The sequence below is a fragment of the Neovison vison genome, chromosome 8, assembly GCF_020171115.1.
Source record: "Neovison vison isolate M4711 chromosome 8, ASM_NN_V1, whole genome shotgun sequence".
Taxonomy (NCBI): Eukaryota; Metazoa; Chordata; class Mammalia; order Carnivora; family Mustelidae; genus Neogale; species Neogale vison.
The window spans coordinates 55,214,585-55,236,327 of record NC_058098.1 but is presented as its reverse complement, the minus strand read 5'-3'; the positions used below and the strand labels follow the sequence as shown (position 1 = coordinate 55,236,327).

The 21,743-nt window shown below is 40.1% G+C and overlaps 1 protein-coding gene across 2 annotated transcripts in view; it reads left to right on the top strand.

Moving 5' to 3' along the window:
- Window positions 1-25: 25 nt before the first annotated feature.
- The window catches only part of SRBD1 (S1 RNA binding domain 1), a 198,326-nt gene continuing 176,608 nt past the window's right edge, over window positions 26-21,743 (top strand). For both annotated transcript variants that reach the window (XM_044263633.1, XM_044263632.1), the window contains exons 1-4: window positions 26-76; window positions 5,164-5,243; window positions 8,830-9,007; window positions 16,052-16,417. In XM_044263633.1, the coding sequence (XP_044119568.1) occupies window positions 26-76; window positions 5,164-5,243; window positions 8,830-9,007; window positions 16,052-16,417 (675 nt within the window). The remainder of the gene's footprint in view (window positions 77-5,163; window positions 5,244-8,829; window positions 9,008-16,051; window positions 16,418-21,743) is intronic.

Here is a 21,743-nt window from a genome sequence, read left to right as displayed (position 1 = left end):
AAAAACTTCCGGCGGGAACCGGAAGATGCGGTCACACACGCAGAATCCCGGGCCTTCTGACTCGCCGGGCGGGAAGGTGAGCTGAGCGTCCGCCTTGGCGGAGTTCCTGAGTGCTCGCGTGAGCCCGGAGATCGGGCTCCGGTCTTTCTGGGGCCATTTAAAAAATTCGGAGCGCTCATTTGGGAAATAACATCCCTTTTTAAAGTGAGAAGTTTCATTACATTTAACGGTCTGCGGTCTCTATCTTCCAACCTACACCCGGAAAACCCCTCCTAGCTGCCGCGTGTCACCTGGCACATCTTCTCAGTCAAATTTCAGCTCTTAGCGCGTAGGGGCAGACCTGGGAAAACCCAGGCAAACCTAGATTATTGCTGTGTCTCAAGTCACCCGAGATGGGGGAGGAAGCACCCTTTTCACTAGCACATCATGGCCTTGTCCGCATCAGCGGCATCCTCAGCAGTGTGTCTGGCATATAGGAGGCGCTGAATAACTTCAGGAAAGGAATGAATGAATGGGAACTCTCTAGGCAACTTTCCTCGAGCCTCCCACGCGCCAGAATGTTGTTAATATAATGTTTGTGGAATGGGAAGCAAGCCTAGTCTTGCTGTTTGGGGCTTTGGGTTCTAGATACATAACTCGAACATAGGTTTCCCCTTTGAGTAAACCATTGCACCTCGCTGAATCTCAGGCTTCTAATCATTTAAAAAAAAAAACAAAAAACTGTCTGATTTCTGAGGCTCTTTCCAAGGGGATTTATTTTTATTATAGATTATGGATTTTAATTTTTATTATGGATTATTATGGATGGAATATTTGCTGACATTCCACCACTCCTTTTTGTACTCAGGGAAGCTTATTTAGGTGCCTCTTAAAAAGTTGTTCCCTCTGCTCTTAAGATTTCTAATTGTGGTTTTCCCAATTTTAATGTAATATTTATGTATCTGTAGGTTTCTTCAACCCCCCTTCGCTTTTTAGTTGCCCTAGTTTAGTGCCTCCTCCCTTAGTAATATCACAGCAACTGATTTTGAATATACTCCTGTGTCCGCAGAGAAAAGACAACTTTGAAAATGAAAAATCTCAAGTCACTAAGAATTAGAATGTTTTGTACCATCACCGTTTCAAAAGAAAAAAAGAGTGCCTGTGTGCTATTGCTTAAACTCTTAGGCAGTATAATAGTTTTTTGGGAAAATGTATACTCCTCTATACTCCATGTTGTATATATTCTTACATTCATTTAGTAAGCACTGTTAAGTGCTAAGCTCTGTGTTATGCAGAAGTGATTAAGGCAAATGTGGTTTCTTTCTTCATGGTATTTACTGTCATGAAGTAAACATGGGGGATGCAGACAATAAACAAGGATAATTACAGATTGTGCTTTATATAGTACTGTATGAAGGAAGTAAATAGGGTCCTATAATAATATTATATATGGGAGACCCATTTTAGGTCTGAAATACTGAGCTCTAAAAGATGAGAAAGAGCCAGCCTATTGATGAGCAGGCAGAGTGAACCTGAGATGGCAAAGAATCATGCTTATTACAGTGAGTGAAACAAAGTCGTGACTGCGGCCGAAAAGCTGCAGCACATGGTAAATGTGGTTAGAAAGATAGGCAGGGATTAGTCCTGTAGGGTATTTTAAAGGCCATGGTAAAAAATATGATTTGATTCTAAGTGAAGAATGGAGTGTGAAGTCATTGAATGGTTTTTAATCATTTTCTAAATGATCTTTTGGTTGATACGTGGAGAATGGGTAGTGAGGCTATTAGATATTGGGAACTAAAGACACACTGGAGATCATAGAAATTGAACCTGTATTTTGGTGGAAGAATTTATGTTATTTACTAGTAGACTAGTTGTGGGAGGTGAAAGAGAAAAAGATTTCAAGGTTTTGGCTTGCAAATGAAACTTTAGAGGATGATAGATGTATTCGGTATCTCAGTTATGGAGATGTGTATACATATGCCAGAACTTACCAAGTTTGTACATTTTAAGCAGGTACAATTTATTGTACATTAGTTATAGTTCAATGAAGTTGTTAAAAATTTTCTAAGGTTCTGGCTTAGCCATCCATTTAGGTGGATGATGGTGCCATTTACAGAGATGGGAAAGATGAATAGGAATGGGTTTTAAAACAAGAAATAGTTACCAAGATTTCATTGTGGATATGTTAAATTTTAGGTAATTTTGAGGCATCTGCATAGTTTCATAGGCAGTATGGACAGTTTATCATGTAAATCTGTATCTTAGGCAAGATTTGGGGTGGAGGTATTAGGATTGTTATTAAGTAGGTGATAACATATTTAAAACCATGGAATGGATGGAATTTTGTTAATCTAACAAATCCTATGATATAAAGAAAGGGAACAGGGGAGGAATAGAGATGAAGAAACCACTCCCAAGAACATTGGTTTTTAAACTGGAATATATCTGGCATAGGCAGTTTTTAAGAAATAATTTCTAGTCCTTAGTTTCTGTATATACTCTTTCTAAAACCGATTTGTCTGAAATTGACTTATGTGCTCATGCACATTCTCTTCTCCCACCTCCCTTTTTTTTTTTTTTTTTTTTTTCAAAAACACACACATACACGTTTATGAGGGGAGGGTAGAGGCAGCCGGGAGAGGGAGAGAGAGAATCTTAAGCGCAGAACCCACTACAAGGCTGGATCTCCCAACCCTGAGATCATGATCTGAGCCAAAATCAGAGTCTGAAGCTGAATTGACTCGGCCACCCAGGCACTCCCCCCCGCAACCTCCCTTTTCAAACTCATATTTATCCACTTGTCAAAAGGCAAGTTGACATCTTACTCATGTTTCAATGGTAGCATTGCTTCCAGGGTGCCTCATTAAGGGGCATTTGGATGTGTTTGTTTCAGGGAAGTCTTTAGTGGTTAATCAAAAATTTTTGAGACTGCCAAGGGTTTGTCTACTCCTATTTTAAACCCATTTCTATTAAGGATGAAGTATGGAGTGAGATTGGTGCATGGTGGTCTGTAAGGGAATGTTTTGAATTCAGGTATATTGTAGAATGGGGTGATAGGAGTAGAAGATTTGGTTGGGTTGTTTGTTAGGAAGCTTAGTACGTTCAGGTTTTTATTTGGGGGCTGGTCAGATTATCCAGGGAAGAGCCTTTGCATTCTCCCTGGAGGGTAAGGATTTGACTAGGAGCTTAGTGGGAGAAGAGAACTGGGGGGTGGGGGGCGGGGAAGGGTCCTCTATTTTTAGCATTCAGTCTGTATGGTTCCCTTGCCCACAACTGTACTTGCTGTCCTCTAGTCTAGAAACTTTGTTTTATCCTCTCCAGCGAATAAACCTCCAGATGTTTTCCTGGGGCACTTGCTTAGTAGCATGAAGTAGAGTAGGGCCTATAAAGATATTTCTTTGCCTCAGGTAGCTTACATCAGCCCTTAATCCCTTCATCCATAATTCCAAGGTATTAGGTACTGCTTTTTGTGATATTTTTGAGGAAATCCGTTTGCTTCTAAAAACCCCCCACTGCTGACTTGGAATTTTAATTTTCATGAAGTGAAATCTGTCTTTTTGGCTTCTGAAATTTTGAGTTATGCCTAGGAAAACTTATTCCCCCACCTCTACTCCAAATTATGAGAATGATCATCTTTATTTTTGGTAGTACTTTTATAGTTTTATTTTGTACATTTTAAGTCATTAGTTGGTATGGAATATATTTTTGTTCAAGGTGTAGCTGTAGTACTTAAATACTTGTTTTCCTCCAGAGGGATAGCTTGTTGTCTTAATACCAGTTGTTGAATAATTTATTTCTGCCCTGATTTGAAATGCTACCCTATCATACACTAACTTTCTCTGTTTGCATTTTTGTTTTATTGTGGTAAGGTACATGTGACACAGAAATCAAAAATTACCCATTCCTTTATGATCAATATCTAGAAGCACTTATTTGAGGAAGGATAACCTACATAAACATAAAATGCCACAAAGAGGGGGTGAAGGAAAAGATGGAAGATTATCCTGTCTGCTTCCTGGAAACACTTTTCCTTTTGTTCTCCTGCTTTACTCTGTGTGCTCTCTTGGCTAATAGTTCTATACTTATTGGAGTTGAGCTATAGAACCGAGGGCACATGTTCTATTTTTTTGAGAACTCTTTGGTATTTCTGTGAGAAATTCCTTTCTCCTCTGAGTGGAAGTTAGAACCAGAGGCATTATAACATATGACTTGTTTAGAAACTTTTTAAAAGGGTTCCAAGCATGCCAGAGTCTCATGTAGTTTTTGTGGTTTGACATACACTCTTAGGTAATAAAATTTATTAGCTAAAGTGAATTTGCTTACTTCCTGTATTACAGAATGTCTCTGATTATTTGTCTCAATTTCTTAAAAAGCTAGGCCTTTGGGGTGGCTCAGTGGGTTAAGCCGCTGCCTTCGGCTCAGGTCAGGATCTCAGGGTCCTGGGATCGAGTCCCGCATCGGGCTCTCTGCTCAGCAGGGAGCCTGCTTCCCTTCCTCTCTCTGCCTGCCTCTCTGCTTACTTGTGATCTCTCTCTGTCAAATAAATAAATAAAATCTTAAAAAAAAAAAAAAAAGCTAGGCCTTTGAATTTGGTAAGTATTTTCTAGTGACAGTTGTGATTAATTTGTTTTTTTTATTTTCAAATGTCTTACTTAAATACTGTAAATTTTACTATAAGGGAATGAAATATCTTGTTTCAGGAATAATCTGGCTGCTTATGTAGTCCGTTAACATTGTTTATTTGACTGTCAACTTTGTAGAAAGGCCTTTCTTTTATATTGAGAAGATGTAGAAGTGGGGAAATACTTCTTACAGTTTACTAAAGGATCTTATAATTTGCTGACTGATGAGCCATTTAATAGCACTGGTGGCATATGCAAGCATATAACTCTAAAGAAACTAAAAATTGTCACCCTGTTGGAGCTTATATTTTTCCGAAGATGGTACATACTCTTAAACTATTCGAAGGCTTTTAGCTGCTCTTATAGTTGGCAGTGTGTGGGAGGGGAATCCAGTGTTCAGAGTTTTGAATGCTTCTCCTTTCTTTTTCCCTGTGGCATTTTTTAACAGCAGAGCTATTGGAGCATTAGTTTTGAATGGCACATCACTTGGTAGACAACATAAATGATCAGTCATTCAAGTGATTCACATCATTCTGATTTTATGTTCTGTGTCTTCCAGATGTCATCGTTGCCAAGAAGAGCAAAAGTAAAGGTCCAGACTGCGGTATCCAAAGATGAATTCTCTTCCTTGTCTGAATTGTAAGCATTTGGTTTCAAATGGGGTTAGGAGAATGATGTATATTTTAAGGAGGAATGTGTTTTGTCACTACTATAAGTTATTTGGGTTGAAGAATGCTGTGTCTGTTTCATTCATTCATGAGACAATGTTTATTGAATTCTTGTTGAGTCTCGGGCTCTGTTTCAGTGTTGGTGTTAAAGTATTAACTAGGAGAGGGAAAGTAACCAACTAAATACGTAACATGATATCTACACTAGCAAGTAAGGTCCATGAAAGCAGGTAGTTTTCTATTGCTTCAGAGAAAGGTTTCCCAAACTCAGTACTACTGATCAGATAATTCTTTGCTGTGGAGATTGTCCTTTGCACTGCAGAATGTTTAGCAGCATCCCTGGTCTCCACCAACTAGATGCCGGTCACATCTCCCTAGTTATGACAACCAAAAATGTTTCTAGACATGGCCAGATAGTCCTCAAGGGGGCAGAATTGTTGACAGTTGAGAACCTCTGCCTTAGAGCATTGTAGTGTTTGTGCCCTGAAGGTATTTGTTAAATAAGTGACTCTAAAGGAACATAAAACAGGGCAAGAGAAAGCATGGTCAGTGGTTCTGGGCAGGGGACATCTTGGATATAGTATTCAGGAAAGTTCTTTTGGAGGAAGAGATCTAAATGAAATTTGGAAGTACAACTTGTAAAGATCTGGGGATGGGGTTCCAAGCAGAGGGAGCAGCAAGTGCAAAGCCCCTGTGGCATGAACAAGCTCTGTGTGTTCAGGGAACAGTAAGACCAGTGGCCAGACAGGAGTCACCAAGGCAGAGAGTGATTGGAAATGAGATTGGTATGGGCAGGACCTAACAGGCCATGACAGAGTGTTAGGGTCTTATTTGAAGTGCTGTAACTGAACCAACATGAGTTTGCTCCTTGGGGAGTCACAGGTGCACCAGGTGGAGTTGTCACATAAAGTAAACTTTATTTGCAGCAAATAAAGAGATCACAGGATGGGGCGCCTGGGTGGCTCAGTGGGTTAAGCCGCTGCCTTCGGCTCAGGTCATGATCTCAGGGTCCTGGGATCGAGTCCCACATCGGGCTCTCTGCTCGGCAGGGAGCCTGCTTCCTCCTCTCTCTCTCTCTCTGCCTGCCTCTCTGCCTACTTGTGGTCTCTCTCTGTCAAATAAATAAATAAAATCTTTAAAAAAAAAAAAAAAGAGATCACAGGAAATAGCTTTCAAAGCTTCCAAAGAGAGTGAATGGGTACCTTTTGTTAAGGGTTAATACGGAAGCCTTGTCATCTGTGTAGAGGCAACCAAGTCACGTGTGTACCTTAAGGAATCATGCCTGTATGTACATCATATGTCATGTAAATAAGGCTGAGCCTCCTCTTTGGGCAAGAGATTTTAGTATTATGATGAGGTAGAGGTAATTGCCAGTCATTCCAGGGGTCGCTCCAAGCTTCATCTGTGCAGGTGCAAGTCAGAGGTTTAGCTCAAAGGGTCTGAGTTGTCTGGGCCAGTGAGAGGTCTGGTCAGGGCTGTTGCCATTACCTGAAGAGTGGTTTTGGATTTTATCTGCCTGAATTAAGAGGTAAGCTGGAAAGAAGAGCTTAAGGAAAAATGTGAACAAAGCATATGGTCAATAAGGATCAGGTGTTGGGACCTAGCTGGTGACAGCAGGTTGGAAAGCCATCGGAACCCTTGGGGCAGGGATGTGTCATGCTCTGGTTTACATTTGTAAAAGATCATTCTGGTTTCTTGATGGAAAACAGACCATAGGGGAGCAAGAATGGAAGCAGGGGGTCAGTTAAGGAGATTGCTGTAGAAGCCTAGGATCCTAGAAGTGAAAGTGGGGGAAAGTAGTCTAATTTGGGATATATATTGAAGATGAAGAAGATGAGATATGCTGGGATTAGATTTGGGGTGTGAAGGAAAGGCAGGAATTTGGGGAAGACTGGAAGAGGATCAGGTATAAGGGTAGTAAAATCAGGGGTTCTGTTTTGGACTTGGTAATTTTGAGATGATTGTGAGGCATCCAATGAAGGTAGATATATAAGTCTTGAGCTCAGGTCAAGTAGGAAATAGAAAATGGAGATTCCTCTCTATTCCACTATCAAATAAGACAAGGTCATCTAATAGGAGAGCTTAGGAGAGTGCTGAGGAACGAGTCTTAGAGGATCCCATCATTGAAAAGTTGGGGAGAGGAAGAGCAATAAGCAAAGGGACAAGGAGGAGCTAGAGAAGCTGCCAGGGAAGTAGGAGGAAAACCAGGGGAGTGAAGACCTTGGAAAGACCTGGAAGGTGTGAAGGATGTGTTATAAGTGAGGGCCAGATGCCAGTAATAGGTCAGGTATGGTTAGTGGGAGATGACCAGCTACCTTAAAACTGCCTCATAGATAATAAAATAATACCTATTCTTAGGTTTTTCTTTCTGATACCTGAAAGCCCTTTTGTGTCTGTCATGTGACTTTCACCGTGGTCCCCTACATTGCAAAAGTCACATGACAGACACAAAAGGGCTTTCAGGTATCAGAAACTGGCCTCTGTTCATGTTGGATGGGAACTAGGTGGAATAAAGTCTTAGTTTGGAGATAGTATGAGCTGAATCCTGGTTTTCTGTTTCCTTAGTTTTCTAATTCTCCTTCCTTTCAATGCCACTGCTATCTTTATGGGAGTTTAAATGATTTCGTTTGTTTTTGCCTACTCTTAGGCTTTAGTTTGCATCCGCTTCTGAAGAGAACTCCCTGGGGGGAGGGGGGAGAACTATCAGTGGCCTGACCTAGGAGAGCGTAATTTAGAAGAAGTCATTTAATCAGGTTTTTGCCTCCAGGCAGAACTTGAACCCTTCAGAAAGCCAGATATCCCTATTTACTAGCCTTAGTGAAGGAAGTGGTTGTCCTTCCCACCAACACTGACCTTTTACATTGGGGTAGACAGAGATTTAAATGGGTTGGCAGGAGCATGATGTTCCTTCACCAGAGTGCACGTGACTGTTCTTCCTCTGCTGTTGCTGTGAGTTTGATTCATGGGTTGTTAGAAAGTACTGCAGCTGCACCTGATCCCATCCAACCAGCAAACAAATCCATTCTGTGAAAGGGAAAAACGAAAAATTGAAGCATTTGGAAGGGTCTTAGTGCTGGCTTTTTATGTCATTTAGGGTGTTTCCTAGCACCATTTCCCATTTCTTACATTGGTTTGAGTAACTTTAAGTAAATTTGATTACCACTTAGGAAATTGTTTAAGCACTTTTCACTGTTATAATGGCAAACATTACAATGACTATGGTGGGACACCACCCAGTAAATTGCTTAAGGTAATAAATGGTTTCCTCTGTTTTGAATGTGTGTGTGTGCGCGCGCGCATGCACATGCTGGGTGAGTGAGAGGGGAATAAGAGACCTGTGATTCATAGCATATCAGGGGCTATTTTTACTTTGGTCCTCCATCAACTCTTGTTTTAGTACTTAGCTATATCTGTTCATAGCCTGTGCTCACATCACTGCATTTTGTATTAAATACCTCCTACCTCCTACCTTTTTTTTCTTTCAAGAAGCATGTCTCTTTTGCCTTTGACATTTGCCTTCATTTTTCCTAGAGATTTTTCTGTCAATTTACTTCTAGATCGTCTGCTTCTGAAGAAGATGACAAGGAAGATAGTGCGTGGGAGCCCCAAAAGAAAGTCGTCAGAAGTCGTAAGCAGCCTGTTCCCAAAGAAACCAAATCAAAGAGGGTGCCACGGGTAAAGAAGACCACTAAGATCAGTGATGGCTTAGAAGGCGTGGCTGTTAAGGAGGAGCTGGTAGGCGCTTTTGTTGGGTGAAGGGAACACTGTAGTGCCTTCCTAATTGGTGATGCTACTTTCTCCTTACAAAGAGTGGGACAGAATAGGTGGTTGACAAAAGTACAGGGCAGTGGCATTCTCTACCATGGGCTCTAGTAGTATTTATCGTTAGACTGTGTTCGAAGGGAAAGAATATTTGTCAACTGACATATTGATGTATTTTTCTATAAGCAAATGTTATATCTGTACAAATCTGGATTAAAACACAACAACGACAACAATAAATTATAGGCTTTTTTGCATTATAAAAAGAGTTGTGCATTTCCAAAATCATTCTCTGTGGTATTCCTTTAAGAAACTGCTTCCACGGTACATTTGAAATAATACTCTTAATATGCTGTAGAAGCTTGACTTTTCAGGGACACATTTATTGTGTATAGTAGAGGACATTATATTGTACCTTGCTCTGCTCTTAGATAGGGCTTTTATTTAAATCAGTCTTTCTCCCGTTATCCAGTACTTCTGTTTCTTCATCTTTATATACAAGCTTTTCACTGAACACACTTGAATGGGTGAGCAGGCTTTACTTAGAGCTGAGAAAGTATTGACATCTATCATATTATTGGCAAAATTTGGAGGTTTTTCATTAAGCGTGGTATGGTTAAAAAAGTAGCTTGAGGGCGCCTGGGTGGCTCAGTGGGTTAAGCCGCTGCCTTCGGCTCAGGTCATGATCTCGGGGTCCTGGGATCAAGTCCCACATCAGGCTCTCTGCTCAGCAGGGAGCCTGCTTCCTCCTCTCTCTGTCTGCCTGCCTCTCTGCCTACTTGTAATCTCTCTCTGTCAAATAAATAAATAAAATCTTTAAAAAAAAAAAAAAGAAAGAAAAAAAGTAGCTTGATTGCCTAACCTACGAAATATCTCTTAGTTCCGTGGTTTTTGGCATTAGGACCATAAAACCTTTGAGAATCTGACAAAAGTTATGAACGCTCTCTTCAGCAGAATGTGCACATGCCTAGCTTCTAAATATTAAAATATAGCTCAAGAAGGTAGAGCTTAAGAACCCTTGTCATAGTGATTTCTTGATCCTTCCAGTGATGCTCAGTTATATGTGTATAAAAAAAAAATTAGAGGGTGCCTGGGTGGCTCAGTGGGTTAAGCCGCTGCCTTCAGCTCAGGTCATGATCTCAGGGTCCTGGGATCGAGTCCTGCATCGGGCTCTCTGCTCAGCAGGGAGCCTGCTTCCCTCTCTCTCTCTCTCTCTCTGCCTGCCACTCTGTCTACTTGTGATCTCTCTCTGTGAAATAAATAAATAAAATCTTTAAAAAAAAAAAAAGAATTAGAATAGAAACTTTTTCACTTAAGAAACATTCTGGGGAGTTTTTAGAATTTCTTTCAGAATTGCCAAAATTCACACATTTTATACCTTAGCAAAAGCACATTGAGCGTGTTAGAAGACTTTATTCCATTAGGTTTGGCGCTCTGCTCTGCTGTAGCCACCACCGAACAAAATAATTGAAAACCTTATTTTGGGTAGAATGAGAATCAGTAGCCTCCTTAAAACTTTATTTTTAGCAAACATCACAGACAAAATTAATGGTTAGTCTCTTCCTCTCTATGTTGCTGGCATTTACCAACCTACTCGCCACTCTGGTCACTGAAGACTTTTGCTCAGCTCCATTTCATGTCTCCTCTCTGCCACCTTCTGCTGTTCTTGGTGATTTCTCCTCCACTGGGATGCACTCCCTGATGCCTTGGTTCTTCGACCTCCTCATCTCCAGGGACCGTGTCTTCTTCTCTGCCTTTACCGCTCCTCTCGTGAGCTCAGCCTGAGTCTTGCCATCATCAGAAACTGTGCTATTGTCATTCCTTTCCAAGCATCCTGTGTTTGGAGCACTGTCTCACCATTTCCGGTTCTCCTTGTTCACTGTTCAGGTGCCATCACGGCCACACTTTTATAGCCTTGTCACATCTCCTTGGTAGCTCTCAACCCAGGGAGCTTGAAAAAATGCCCCTGTACTAGACCATTTAAATCTGGAAAGAATTCTGAGGGTAGAGATGGGCCCAGGTCTCAGCTGTATTGTTTGCCTGAAGCTCCTCAGATGACTTCTGTGGACAGCCAGGGCTGAGGGCTATGACCCAGTCCTTGGACTGTAGTGCTTCCCAGATCTGCTTTATGGATCACCATCAGCCAGCCCTTTTCTTTTCTTACTTTACCTAGTCTTGACTACATGACCTCTTATTTAAACCACTTTTTATTAGTCTCACCAGTTTTGCCTTTCTTTCCTTCAGTCGCACATGGCTGATCAGACCCGACACTGGGTGAGCCATTGCCTCTGCTCTGCCAGCACAGAGCAGCTGACTCGTGCTGAAACAACCTTGACCTAATTTGTTTTCCTTTAGATTCATAATCTCAGACCTCAAAATTACACTAAAAATACCTGGTAGACCCATTTTTTTTCTCCGGCGGATTTGTTTTTCCAGTTTTTTCTTGTTTCTTGAACTTCCTAAATTCCTTTCTCTCCCTTTCAGCTGATGACATTGCCTTTTACATATTTAAAAATTCATGAAGCTCCTCATTGTTTCACAACCAGGCTAGCTATATTTGCGTTCCTTTTCTGTCCTGTTACGGTGTAGGAAATGTCATCCCCCTGTCCAGGATTAGTCCCACCACTGGGGCTGTCATTGCTGTCCCCTCTTGCTCAAGGTCAGTGTGTCTTTAGTCATTCCCTTTCTTTTCTCTCCTCTACTTTTCTTCCAGTGACTCAATTGCTACAGAGTATAAAAATGCTCTTTTAAATCTAGTTTTTAAGAAGCCTCCCTTCAATTCCTTATCCCTCTCCAGTTATCTGTCGAGCTCACACAGTACAACACAAGCCAGGGCCAAGGCCTGCTGACTGATTTGACTGCAAAAGACACAATGAGCCACTTTTTTGCTTTAGACAGTTGACTGCTTTCAGAGATGGCAAAAAGAAGAATAGTCAAATTCTTCTTGGAGTCTTGGGTTTAGTCATAGGCTACATAATAACCATGTGGAGTGTTAAGGCTGATTAAAAAAAAAACAGTGAGGGCAGAAGAAAATGAACTTTGATTTTTCAGTCAGCCAAAGATTCAGGTTGAACATAAGGAAGAAAAATATTCTCATGGAGGCTTATTAAACTTGAGACAGGCTATAGAATCTCAGAAACTTAATAAAATAGAGAGATATTTCCCTATGTTTTCAATAGTTTAGATCTACCTTTTTCAAACTTTTGGTCTTTGAACCCCTTTACACTCTTAAAACTTCCTGAGGAACCCAAGGAACTTTTGGTTATTGGGTTATTGATATTAATATTTACCATATAAAAATTGAAAATGAGAAATTAAAATATTGATTAATTTTTTTAAAAAACCTATTACATGTTAATGTAGCTAAATCTTATTTTAATGAAAAATAAGTATATATTTTCCCAACCAACAACAAAAAAAATTAGTGAGAAGAATGACATTGTTTACATTTTTGCAGATGTCTTTAATGTCTTATTTGACTTACTAGAATATAACTGAAATGTATAAACAAAACCTGCTTCCACACAGATATGTCTTTGCAAAAGGGAGATGCATTTTAAAAGCTTATTTGATGCAGTACCAAAACTCAGTGAGTGGTAGTTTCTTAAAAGTTTGTTTCATTGTGAAATCTGAAACCATGTTAATGAACTTCTTGTACTCTACTACATTAAAATCCACTGGTTCGTGTTATTTGAATGGGTCTTTTACCCCTGCATGATTTTGTGACATATATTGATCATTTGGAAAATACCGGTTCACTGATTATGGAGATCTTGTGGATTTTTATCATCTTTCATTACCTGGTGTCAAAAAACCACATTTGTTAGTATAACCTCCAGTCTCATCACAGTGTTGGGAAGCTGTCAAGTTCAGAGTGGGTACAATTTCCAAAATTCTAATTTTCACTTTTAAAGCCTGAAATTTACTGTTGGTTGCAAATGTCAGGAGTTTTCTTCAGGTGACAGTCACAGGTCATTTATGGAAAAGTGTCCCAAGTCTGAATAACCATAGTTTGTCAGTCATTATTTCAAGTAAAAATGCCACTTTCTGGAAAAAGAAGCTGGTTCAGTTAACAACTGAAATGGGTTCATGCAAGCTTTTGTTCGAGATGACCACTGCACATCTGTATGCCTTCACATACAACTGAAGTGTTCTATGTGTACTCACCATTTCAGCATGGAGTATTAAAAAGGTGTGTTTTCAAGGACTGAAACTATAAAAATCAATACTTTTTATTTATTTATTTATTTGATTTATTTTAATGTAGGCTCCACGCTCAGTGTAGGGCTTGAACATACCACTCTGAGGTCAAGAGGCATGTTCTCTACCAACTGAGCAAGCCAGGTGCCCCTAAAAATGAGTAATTTTTAACTGCATTGTTAAGTGAAACTCACATCGTTTTACTCTAAGAGTGTGGCGGTGAAGGGAACAGTGACTGCTAGTACTGCTTGGTGCCATTGCTCTTGTACTCTCAGAGAAATGTCAACAAAAGAAGGCAGATCATGTCTTGGTCTTATTATGAATAGAGTGCGGCCTTGCAGAGCCCCTGAAAGGCCCTGAGGACAACACTGAGAAACACTAGGTAAATCTTGCCTGAAGACTCCAGAGAGGGTACCTTTCAAGTGTCTTTATGATTGTTGACTTTTCTTATTTTCCTCTCAGTCATTGTACTACTTCTTCATTTCTTTGTCTACTTCCTTCTCCCTCTCCTAGAAGATAGTCTAGATACGGTAGCGGTGGTACTGATAGTGGGATCTGCAGATGTTTTCATGCTTCCTATAAGCCAGGCAATATGCTTCACGCTATGGCTGTGTGAACTTACTCAATCCTCATCACCATCCCTCGAGGCGTGTGCTATTACCATCCTGATTTTATAGATGAGAAAGCCACAGCAAGAAATGTGAAGTGATTTACTCATGGATAATAGATGGTATGTGATAGAACTGGGTTTCTAAGTTAGCAACATGATTTTGTCAGCATTTCAGAAATCAAAACATCTCTCGTGGGTGGTTTTACCTCAGCTGTGCTCGTAAGAGGGGTGTGTAAAACCAGAGAATTGATTTAATAATTAACGATTTGATATAATAATCACAAGGACATGAAATTTTTCTGACTGGTATTGTCTCTCCTCAGAGGCTGAAGTAAGTAGGCACTTAAATAAGAATCAGAGATTTACTCCATGAGCATGGATCCAGATTGGGAGAATTAGATAAATCCATTCATTTGGATTTATTGAATGCCTCCTGTGGTCTAGGCCTTATGTTTGTCACAAGGACATCAGATGTTTTAAATGCATGAATCTAAGGTAGTGTGATGGATTCATCTCAGGAGGGCTGTCTTACCATTGCGACCAAAATACTCAGAGTCTGTTTGCTAAGCTATCCTCTTCCTTTTACATTGCTTAGAAGAGTGTTGATCGTATTTGCTTTTTTACAGTTCCTCTTGTTCTGCCCCTCTAGGGTTGTAGCCCTCTGTATGGCTGACACCTTTCTTTTACTGTATCAAGCCATTTGATCAAGTTATTATCAACTCTTATGAACCTATGCGTCATTCTATTTTTATATCTCTGTTCTTATCCATTATGTTTCAGCTAAACATGTAATACTCAGAGGATTTCTAATGTACATCATCTCCAGGTTAGGTGGTGGTGGGTGAGTTTAAGGATGGGGATGTTGTAGTTCAAAGTATTTTCAGTAGTCAGTAATTCTGGAAAAATACTTGATAGGAGAGAAAATTGAATTTTGACTAAAAAATAGTTTGGGAATTCTTCATTTAGTTGAGTCGGCGCCATCGACATATATTTAGGTAACCAGAAACAGGCTAGCCTGTGAAACTGTAAACTCCATGCAGGTAGGGTCTGTTATGTTATTTATCACTCCAGTGCCAAAATGAATGCCAACTGTCATTCCTTCACACCTGAGCCATTGTGAAGGCTGGGGATGGTGGAGAGAGTGGCTCCTGGACACTAGGTGGACTACTGTGTAGATTCCTCCTAAAACAATGCCTGACACCACTCTGCTGTCATGCTGTGTTTTCTGTTCCTAGTGTTCTGCATGAATTGGTGGCAGGGTTAGCCTGCTGTGTTTTCTGAGTATGTGAGTGTTACTTTTTTCCCCCAAAGGGTTGACTTTTGGTTGCAAGTTTTATTTTTTATTTTTAAAAGATTTTATTCATTTATTTATTTGACAGCGAGAGAGACAGTGAAAGAGGGAATGCAAGCAGGGGAAGTGGGAGAGGGAGAAGCAGGCTTCCTGCTGAGCAGGGAACCTGATGCAGGGCTCGATCCCAGGACCCTGGGATCATGACCTGAGCTGAAGGCAGATACTTAACGACTGAGCCACCCAGGCACCCCTGATTGCAAGTTTTAAATCTTGTTTTTTTTCCAGCTTCCATAAACTTATCCTTTACTCGTTTTTAAAAAAACGAAACATTTTATTTCTAGATAATTATAGATTCACATGCAGTTGTAAAATATAATACAGAGATTGTATACCCTTTAATTTCTTCCAACTGTAACATTTTACAAAACTATAGTAAACTATCATAACCAGGATATTTACATTGACAAAATCTAGGGACCTTATGAAATTTCCCCATTTTTTTGGTATTCATTTATTTGTGTATTTCTGTATGTTTAGTTCTGTACAATTTTATCACCTGTATTCATATGTGTATCCACCATCCAGAATGGTTCCATCACCACAAGCATCCCTAGTACTGCCTAGTATTTGCCTTTTTGTAGCCACACCTACCTCCCTTCGGACCCTTACCCCCATCTCTGACCCTCCAGTAATCACTAATTTTTTGGGGAATGCTAAATAAAGCATTAATCATTAATGTTATGTAAATTTTAAAGTATGTAACTTTTTGCAGTTGCCTTTTTCCTCATTCAACATAATTTCCTTGAGATTCTTCCACGTAATTGTGTGTATCAGTAATTTTTTTATTCCTGAATAATATTCCAGGATATTTAATTTTTATCTTTTAATTTTCATGTGTTCTGTTTGTGGTTGATAGAATAACTCTGTGGCTATTGCTGATGTTGATTTGGAAGACAGAAAAAATAAATTGGATAGCATGAAGACTCTGAAAACAGCAAAGACAAAACGGAAGAATTCAGCTCAGTCATCTTCTGGTCAGAGGACCAAAAAGCTGAAAGTTGATGAAGAAACCGACATGGCCAACAGTACAGAGACGCCATCCACGAGCACCGTGTGGGAAAGTGTGTGCAAGAAGGAAGAGAATGAAGATGACTTTACATTTGGTCAGTCCCCTTTAAAGAAAGTGAAGACCGAAGCATGTCCTCAGGGGCAGCCTGTGAGGTTTCCAGCAAATACCAACAGCATTAAAGAGGAGGTGGAAATGAACTGGGACATAGTACAGGTATGTGCAGTCATTTAGTTCGTGGGTTCCTTTCTTTTTGATTAGAGTAAGAATGGCACTGGCTAAGGAAAGGGTTGGGAATTTTCAGGTCTCTTCAGTTTTTCTAGTGATTTCTGGAGGCTTTGGCCACTGGTTCTTATCCTAGGTATGCTGTTTCATTTTATAGCTCATCATCATCAGCTCTTGAACTAAGAGCTGTGACCTCAGGCAAGGTGGGCTTCTGCCATGGTGTTTTGGTGAACATGCACTGTATAGAGATATTGCACCAACAGACCAGGCCCTCATAAGTTCATTGTGAAGATCTTGTTTTGAACTTGGACTGTATTTCCTGATCAAAGTAGTGTGAGTGATTAGGACATTGACCATTAGTATAGCTCTAATTCTTAATGTAATATTGTAATATACTGTAAACAGGGTCTAGAAATTTCTTAGGAAAAATCTAGCTGAATTCCATCTTGAGCTGCCTTGGATTTCTTCCAGTTTCTTGTTTGGCTTTAGAGATGGCAGAGAAGACCTGAAGAGTGACTTTTAAATGGTGATTCTCAACTTCTGTCTATTCCAACACACTCCGGAGACATTTCACACTTAATTATGGTAGTGCCCCTCAGGGCAGATGCATATGACCTCCCTCCCTCTTGTCTGTATCATGGTGATTCTGATGGGTACTCCTTACCCTTCCGTGAATTACTGCTCTAGAGCCCAGGGCCTCTGCTTGTTCCAGCTGCTACTTCTCAGTCTGAGATTAGCTGTATGTTAACCTTTTTCTTCAGAGGAATTTTTTCCCCCCATGGTGTCTCTTGTGTTATCTATTAGTAGAGCATCACCGGTAACTTTTAATTTTGATTTTTCTCTTCTCTGGCTGACTAAGGAGTAGAATGTTGCTTCAGAGCTTTCTTCTCATCCTTGTTCCTGAACTAAACAGTCCGAAGTTTCTTGGAGAAACAGTATGTCATTGGGCTCCTTTCTGTACCATTGTTTTCTTTATTCACTTATTCACTTTATTCACTTCTTTATTCACAAGGACATGGTTTTACTTTTTTTGTGTTTTCTCCCTATCCCCACCCCCTACAAGGACATATTTTAAAAGAATAGTCATGGACCACCTGCATCAGATTCACCTGAAGGCTTTCTTGAAAGGCAGACCCCTTTCTTAGTTCTAGTCCAGACTCACAGGGGCAGGTGGATGTTTCCTATTTCCTTTTCTTTTCACTAAGACTTAGAAGCTGATGTCTCTACTATTGACATAAATTTGCTTCTAATCTTGGACAGGCAGCAGGAAGGAGGGAAAAACGTTTCAGAGACCACGAAATCTCTTGAAATACAGAGATAAGTTCTTCAAGGTTAAGGGCTGCTTACCCTATGACACTTTGCTTCACACCCATCCCTTAAGCTGTGTAACAGAGAAAGAGATGAAAATGGTCCTGCCTTAGCCCATTATCTCTTAATTATAAGTGATAGAAACCTACTTCTAACAGTCTGAAGCAGGAAAGAGTCTATTACCAAGGACATGGGGTCTTTCAAAGAATGGAAGGGACAAAGTGTGATCAAGTCTCCCAAAGGCCTTGAACCAGAAATAGGAAAACTGTGAGGACTCGAGGAAGGCTATTTCTCAGTTTTCTCTTTCTTTTCAGTTCCAAGCATTGTTTTCTCCTCCTCCTCCTTATTGGAAGTGATTTTTTGACAGTTCAAACAGGACTGCTCTTGGGATCTGGCACTCCTTGCTTGTGAGTTGGGAGAAATCGCTGCTACAACTGCCACCTTCCCCGGGCACCCTGACAGCTAGTAAGCTCAGCATTTTCTAGATGGCTTTAGGGGTTGCCTGGGAAACTTTAGGTGTGATTTGCATTTGGGTTTTTTTGTTTAACCAGCTGCAGTCTTCATTGTCCAACATTTAGTTACTTTTTCAGACAATTCTTGTGGTGTATGTGGATTTCTTTTTCTTTCCTTTCTCATTCTTCCATAAACAGCAGAGAATAATTTTATCTTGGCACTGCATTCGTGCTTCCAAACATGGTTGACAGCAGTGGCAGGTGGTAGGGGAGAGGAGACTGAGAAGAGTGAGAATCACCAGTGCTGAGTCTGACAGTCAGGAAGGCCTTGACCCTTTGGATGAGGATTAGATTCATTGAAATGCCTTTGATATGTGTATTATCTGCCACAAAACAAAATATGTGGCCAAGTTCTTTGGGGAAATACTGAAAGATAGCTAGTTAACAAGGTACTGTCAATGGAAATTAATTATATAGAGATTATTAATCATTACCGATTGATCATGTGGGAGATGTCATTTCTGTTTCCTTCATTTTGTGTGCAGTTCCCCATATCCCCTGTGCACCATGTCATCCTGATCCTTTGCTTTTTCCCTTCACGGTGTGTTTCTCAACTCTGAAAATTCAGCTGCTTTTTCAGGAACATCACCATCTTGTTTGGGGAGAGAAAACTGCATTGCCAATACTTAAGTTACTTATAGACTTTATGTGTAAACATACTTTGTGTCCATTTCTAACTCAGAAACGGGGATTTCCAGATCCCTTTGAGCAGAGGCAACCTATTCTTCAGCCCTTTTCCCCAAACTGCAAATGTGTGGTCGCAATCAGAAACTAATTTTCATTAAAGAACATTATATAATTATGCAAATATGATATAAATACTGTGACCTTTTTTAGAATTTGAAGAGGTGACTGGCTACAACCAGTTTTTGAGAAAATTAAATGCTTCAAAATGGTGATTGCTATTAGAGTCTCTTTATTTTGAGGGGGTTGGGAGTAAGGAGTGGAGTAGCCACATATGTTAGTAAGGTTTGCCAGATTAGAGAGGAAGAGCAAGCCAAACTCTCTTTATTAGCCATATTTCTGGCAAGAGATGATGGGAAATGGTGTGGGTGATGAAGACCAGGGGATGACAAAATTAGAGAAAGAAGTGGGACTGCGAGGAGGTGAGTGTGTCTGAGTTGGCTTTCTCACTGCACTTCTGCATGTAAGCACACACCATCCATTAGGTTACCTGTTTGTTCCAGGAGGGATTAAGTGAAACAACTGCATTAGCTCTTTTTGTTTTTATGATTTAGCCAGTATTTGTTATGGGCTTTAAAACACATCTTTTTTTTTTTTTTTATGATTTTATTTATTTGTCAGAGAGAGAGAGCGCGAGTGCACAAGCAGGGGGAGAGGCAGGCGGAGAGAGAAGCAGGCTCCCCGCTGAGCAGGGAGCCTCATGATGTGCGACTCAATCCAAGGCTCTGGGATCATGACCTGAGCCTAAGGCAGACACTTAGACGTCCCCCCAAAAATCTATTTTTTTTAAAAGATTTTTTTAAAATTTATTTGATGGAGAGAGGGAGATCCCAGGTAGGCAGAGCAGCAGGCAGAGAGTGGGGGGAAGCAGGCTCCCCGCTGAGCAGAGAGCCTGATGCAGGGCTTGATCCCAGGACCCTGAGGTCCCGACCTGAGCCAAAGGCAGTGGCTTAACCCACTGAGCCACCCAGGGGCCCCCAAAAATCTATTTTTGAAGTATATATACTTCTACTTTGAAGTATATATACTATTTTGGAGTATATATAATAGTATATATACTATTTTGGAGTATATATATAGCTTATTAATGTTCAAAGTTAACAAGCTTCCAGGTGAAAAAACAGAACCTGATCAGTACCCTATAACCCCCTTTATATGGTTTTCCAGTCTCCTGTCCCCTTTCCTTTAACCACTCGTTTAACTTCTAACAGCATAGGTTTTCCTTTTGCAGTCTTTAAGGAAGATTTTGTGTGTGATAAGGTAAGTAATATAATAAAATAAATAGACATGGGTAAAGAGAACAGTAGGAATCAAAAATTTTTGAGAGGGGCGCCTGGGTGGCTCAGTGTGTTAAAGCCTCTGCCTTCGGCTCAGGTCATGATCCCAGGGTCCTGGGATCGAGCCCCGAATCAGGCTCTCTGCTCAGCAGGGAGCCTGCTTTCTCCTCTCTCTCTGCCTGCCTCTCTGCCTACTTGTGATCTCTGTCTGTCAAATAAATAAATAAAATCTTTAAAAAAAAAAAAAACTTTTGAGAAAGGAGGTGTCGAACTGCTGATTGGGGAATGATTTTGAGTAGAGAATTCTCTCAGTTCTACTCATTAGAGTAGAATTTAATTTTTTTTAACTGTCTTTTTTTTTTAAGATTTTATTTATTTATTTGACAGACAGAGATCACAAGTAGGCAGAGAATCAGGCAGAGAGAGAGGAAGGGAAGCAGGCTCCCTGCCGAGCAGAAAGCCCGATGCAGGGCTCAATCCCATGGGATCACGACCTGAGCAGACGGCAGAGGCTTTAACCCACTGAGCTACTCAGGTGCCCCGAATTTAATTTAATTTAAAATATAGATGCTGCCAGGATGATTAAGGCTATAGTTTGTTGATACTCAGATATTTCTTTTTTTAACTGAGGAAATAGGAATATAGATTAGAGGAGTAAATCTCAGGACACTTTGGGAGAAGTCCATTTTGTTGCAAGTTTTAGACACCAGAGGGCAGTATGAAGTCATTATGTTTCATCTGCAGTGGGATTCAGGAAGAGAGTGAGGTTATTGTCTACCTTATATTTTTGCCTGAAAAAAAATCATCTTGCTTTGCACACAAACCAAATTTTTGAAAAGGTAATGTAGCTTGTGGGCCTTTGGGCAATTTACTTAACTTTTAGGGGCCTCAGTTTTTCTATCAATAAAATGGGAGTAATAATAACCTAGGCTTATATAATTTGAGTTAATACTGAATATGTGAAAGTGTGAAACACAGTAAGCTCTATACAAGTGTTAGCTTCAAACAACAGTCACAACAAGTACCTCTCTTATTTAAGTGTTAGGGTTGAAAAAAGTCTTGAGACTACCTTCCTTTTTACTTTACTCTCATTCCTTACCAGTTAACTGCAAATGTTATTAAAGTAATAAATGAAAATCATTTAAAAGTGAAAACTGTAGTAGTTCTCTGCCTTACTCTTACACATCCCTAAAGTTTGATCTCTGCTTTTAACTGTTTTAGTGATGTCTTTGTTGTTCGCTTCATCGCTGCAGAATTAGATGTTTCTACCTCCCATGTGCTCTTGAAACAATCTATGTGCTTCTGCAAGAGTACAGATCACAATATAATTTAGCTACTTGTCTGTCTTCTTTCTAGCTTGTTAGCTCCTTGGAAAGAGGGACTTGGCGTTTTACATTTTGTTTTTACTGGCTTGGTATGGTTATTGGCATATAATATGAGCTATATTGGCATATAATGTGTCAAATAAACATTTGACTAAATTAAGACAAGGAATTGGATGATCTGGAGACCCCAAAGTATAGACTGCTTATATGG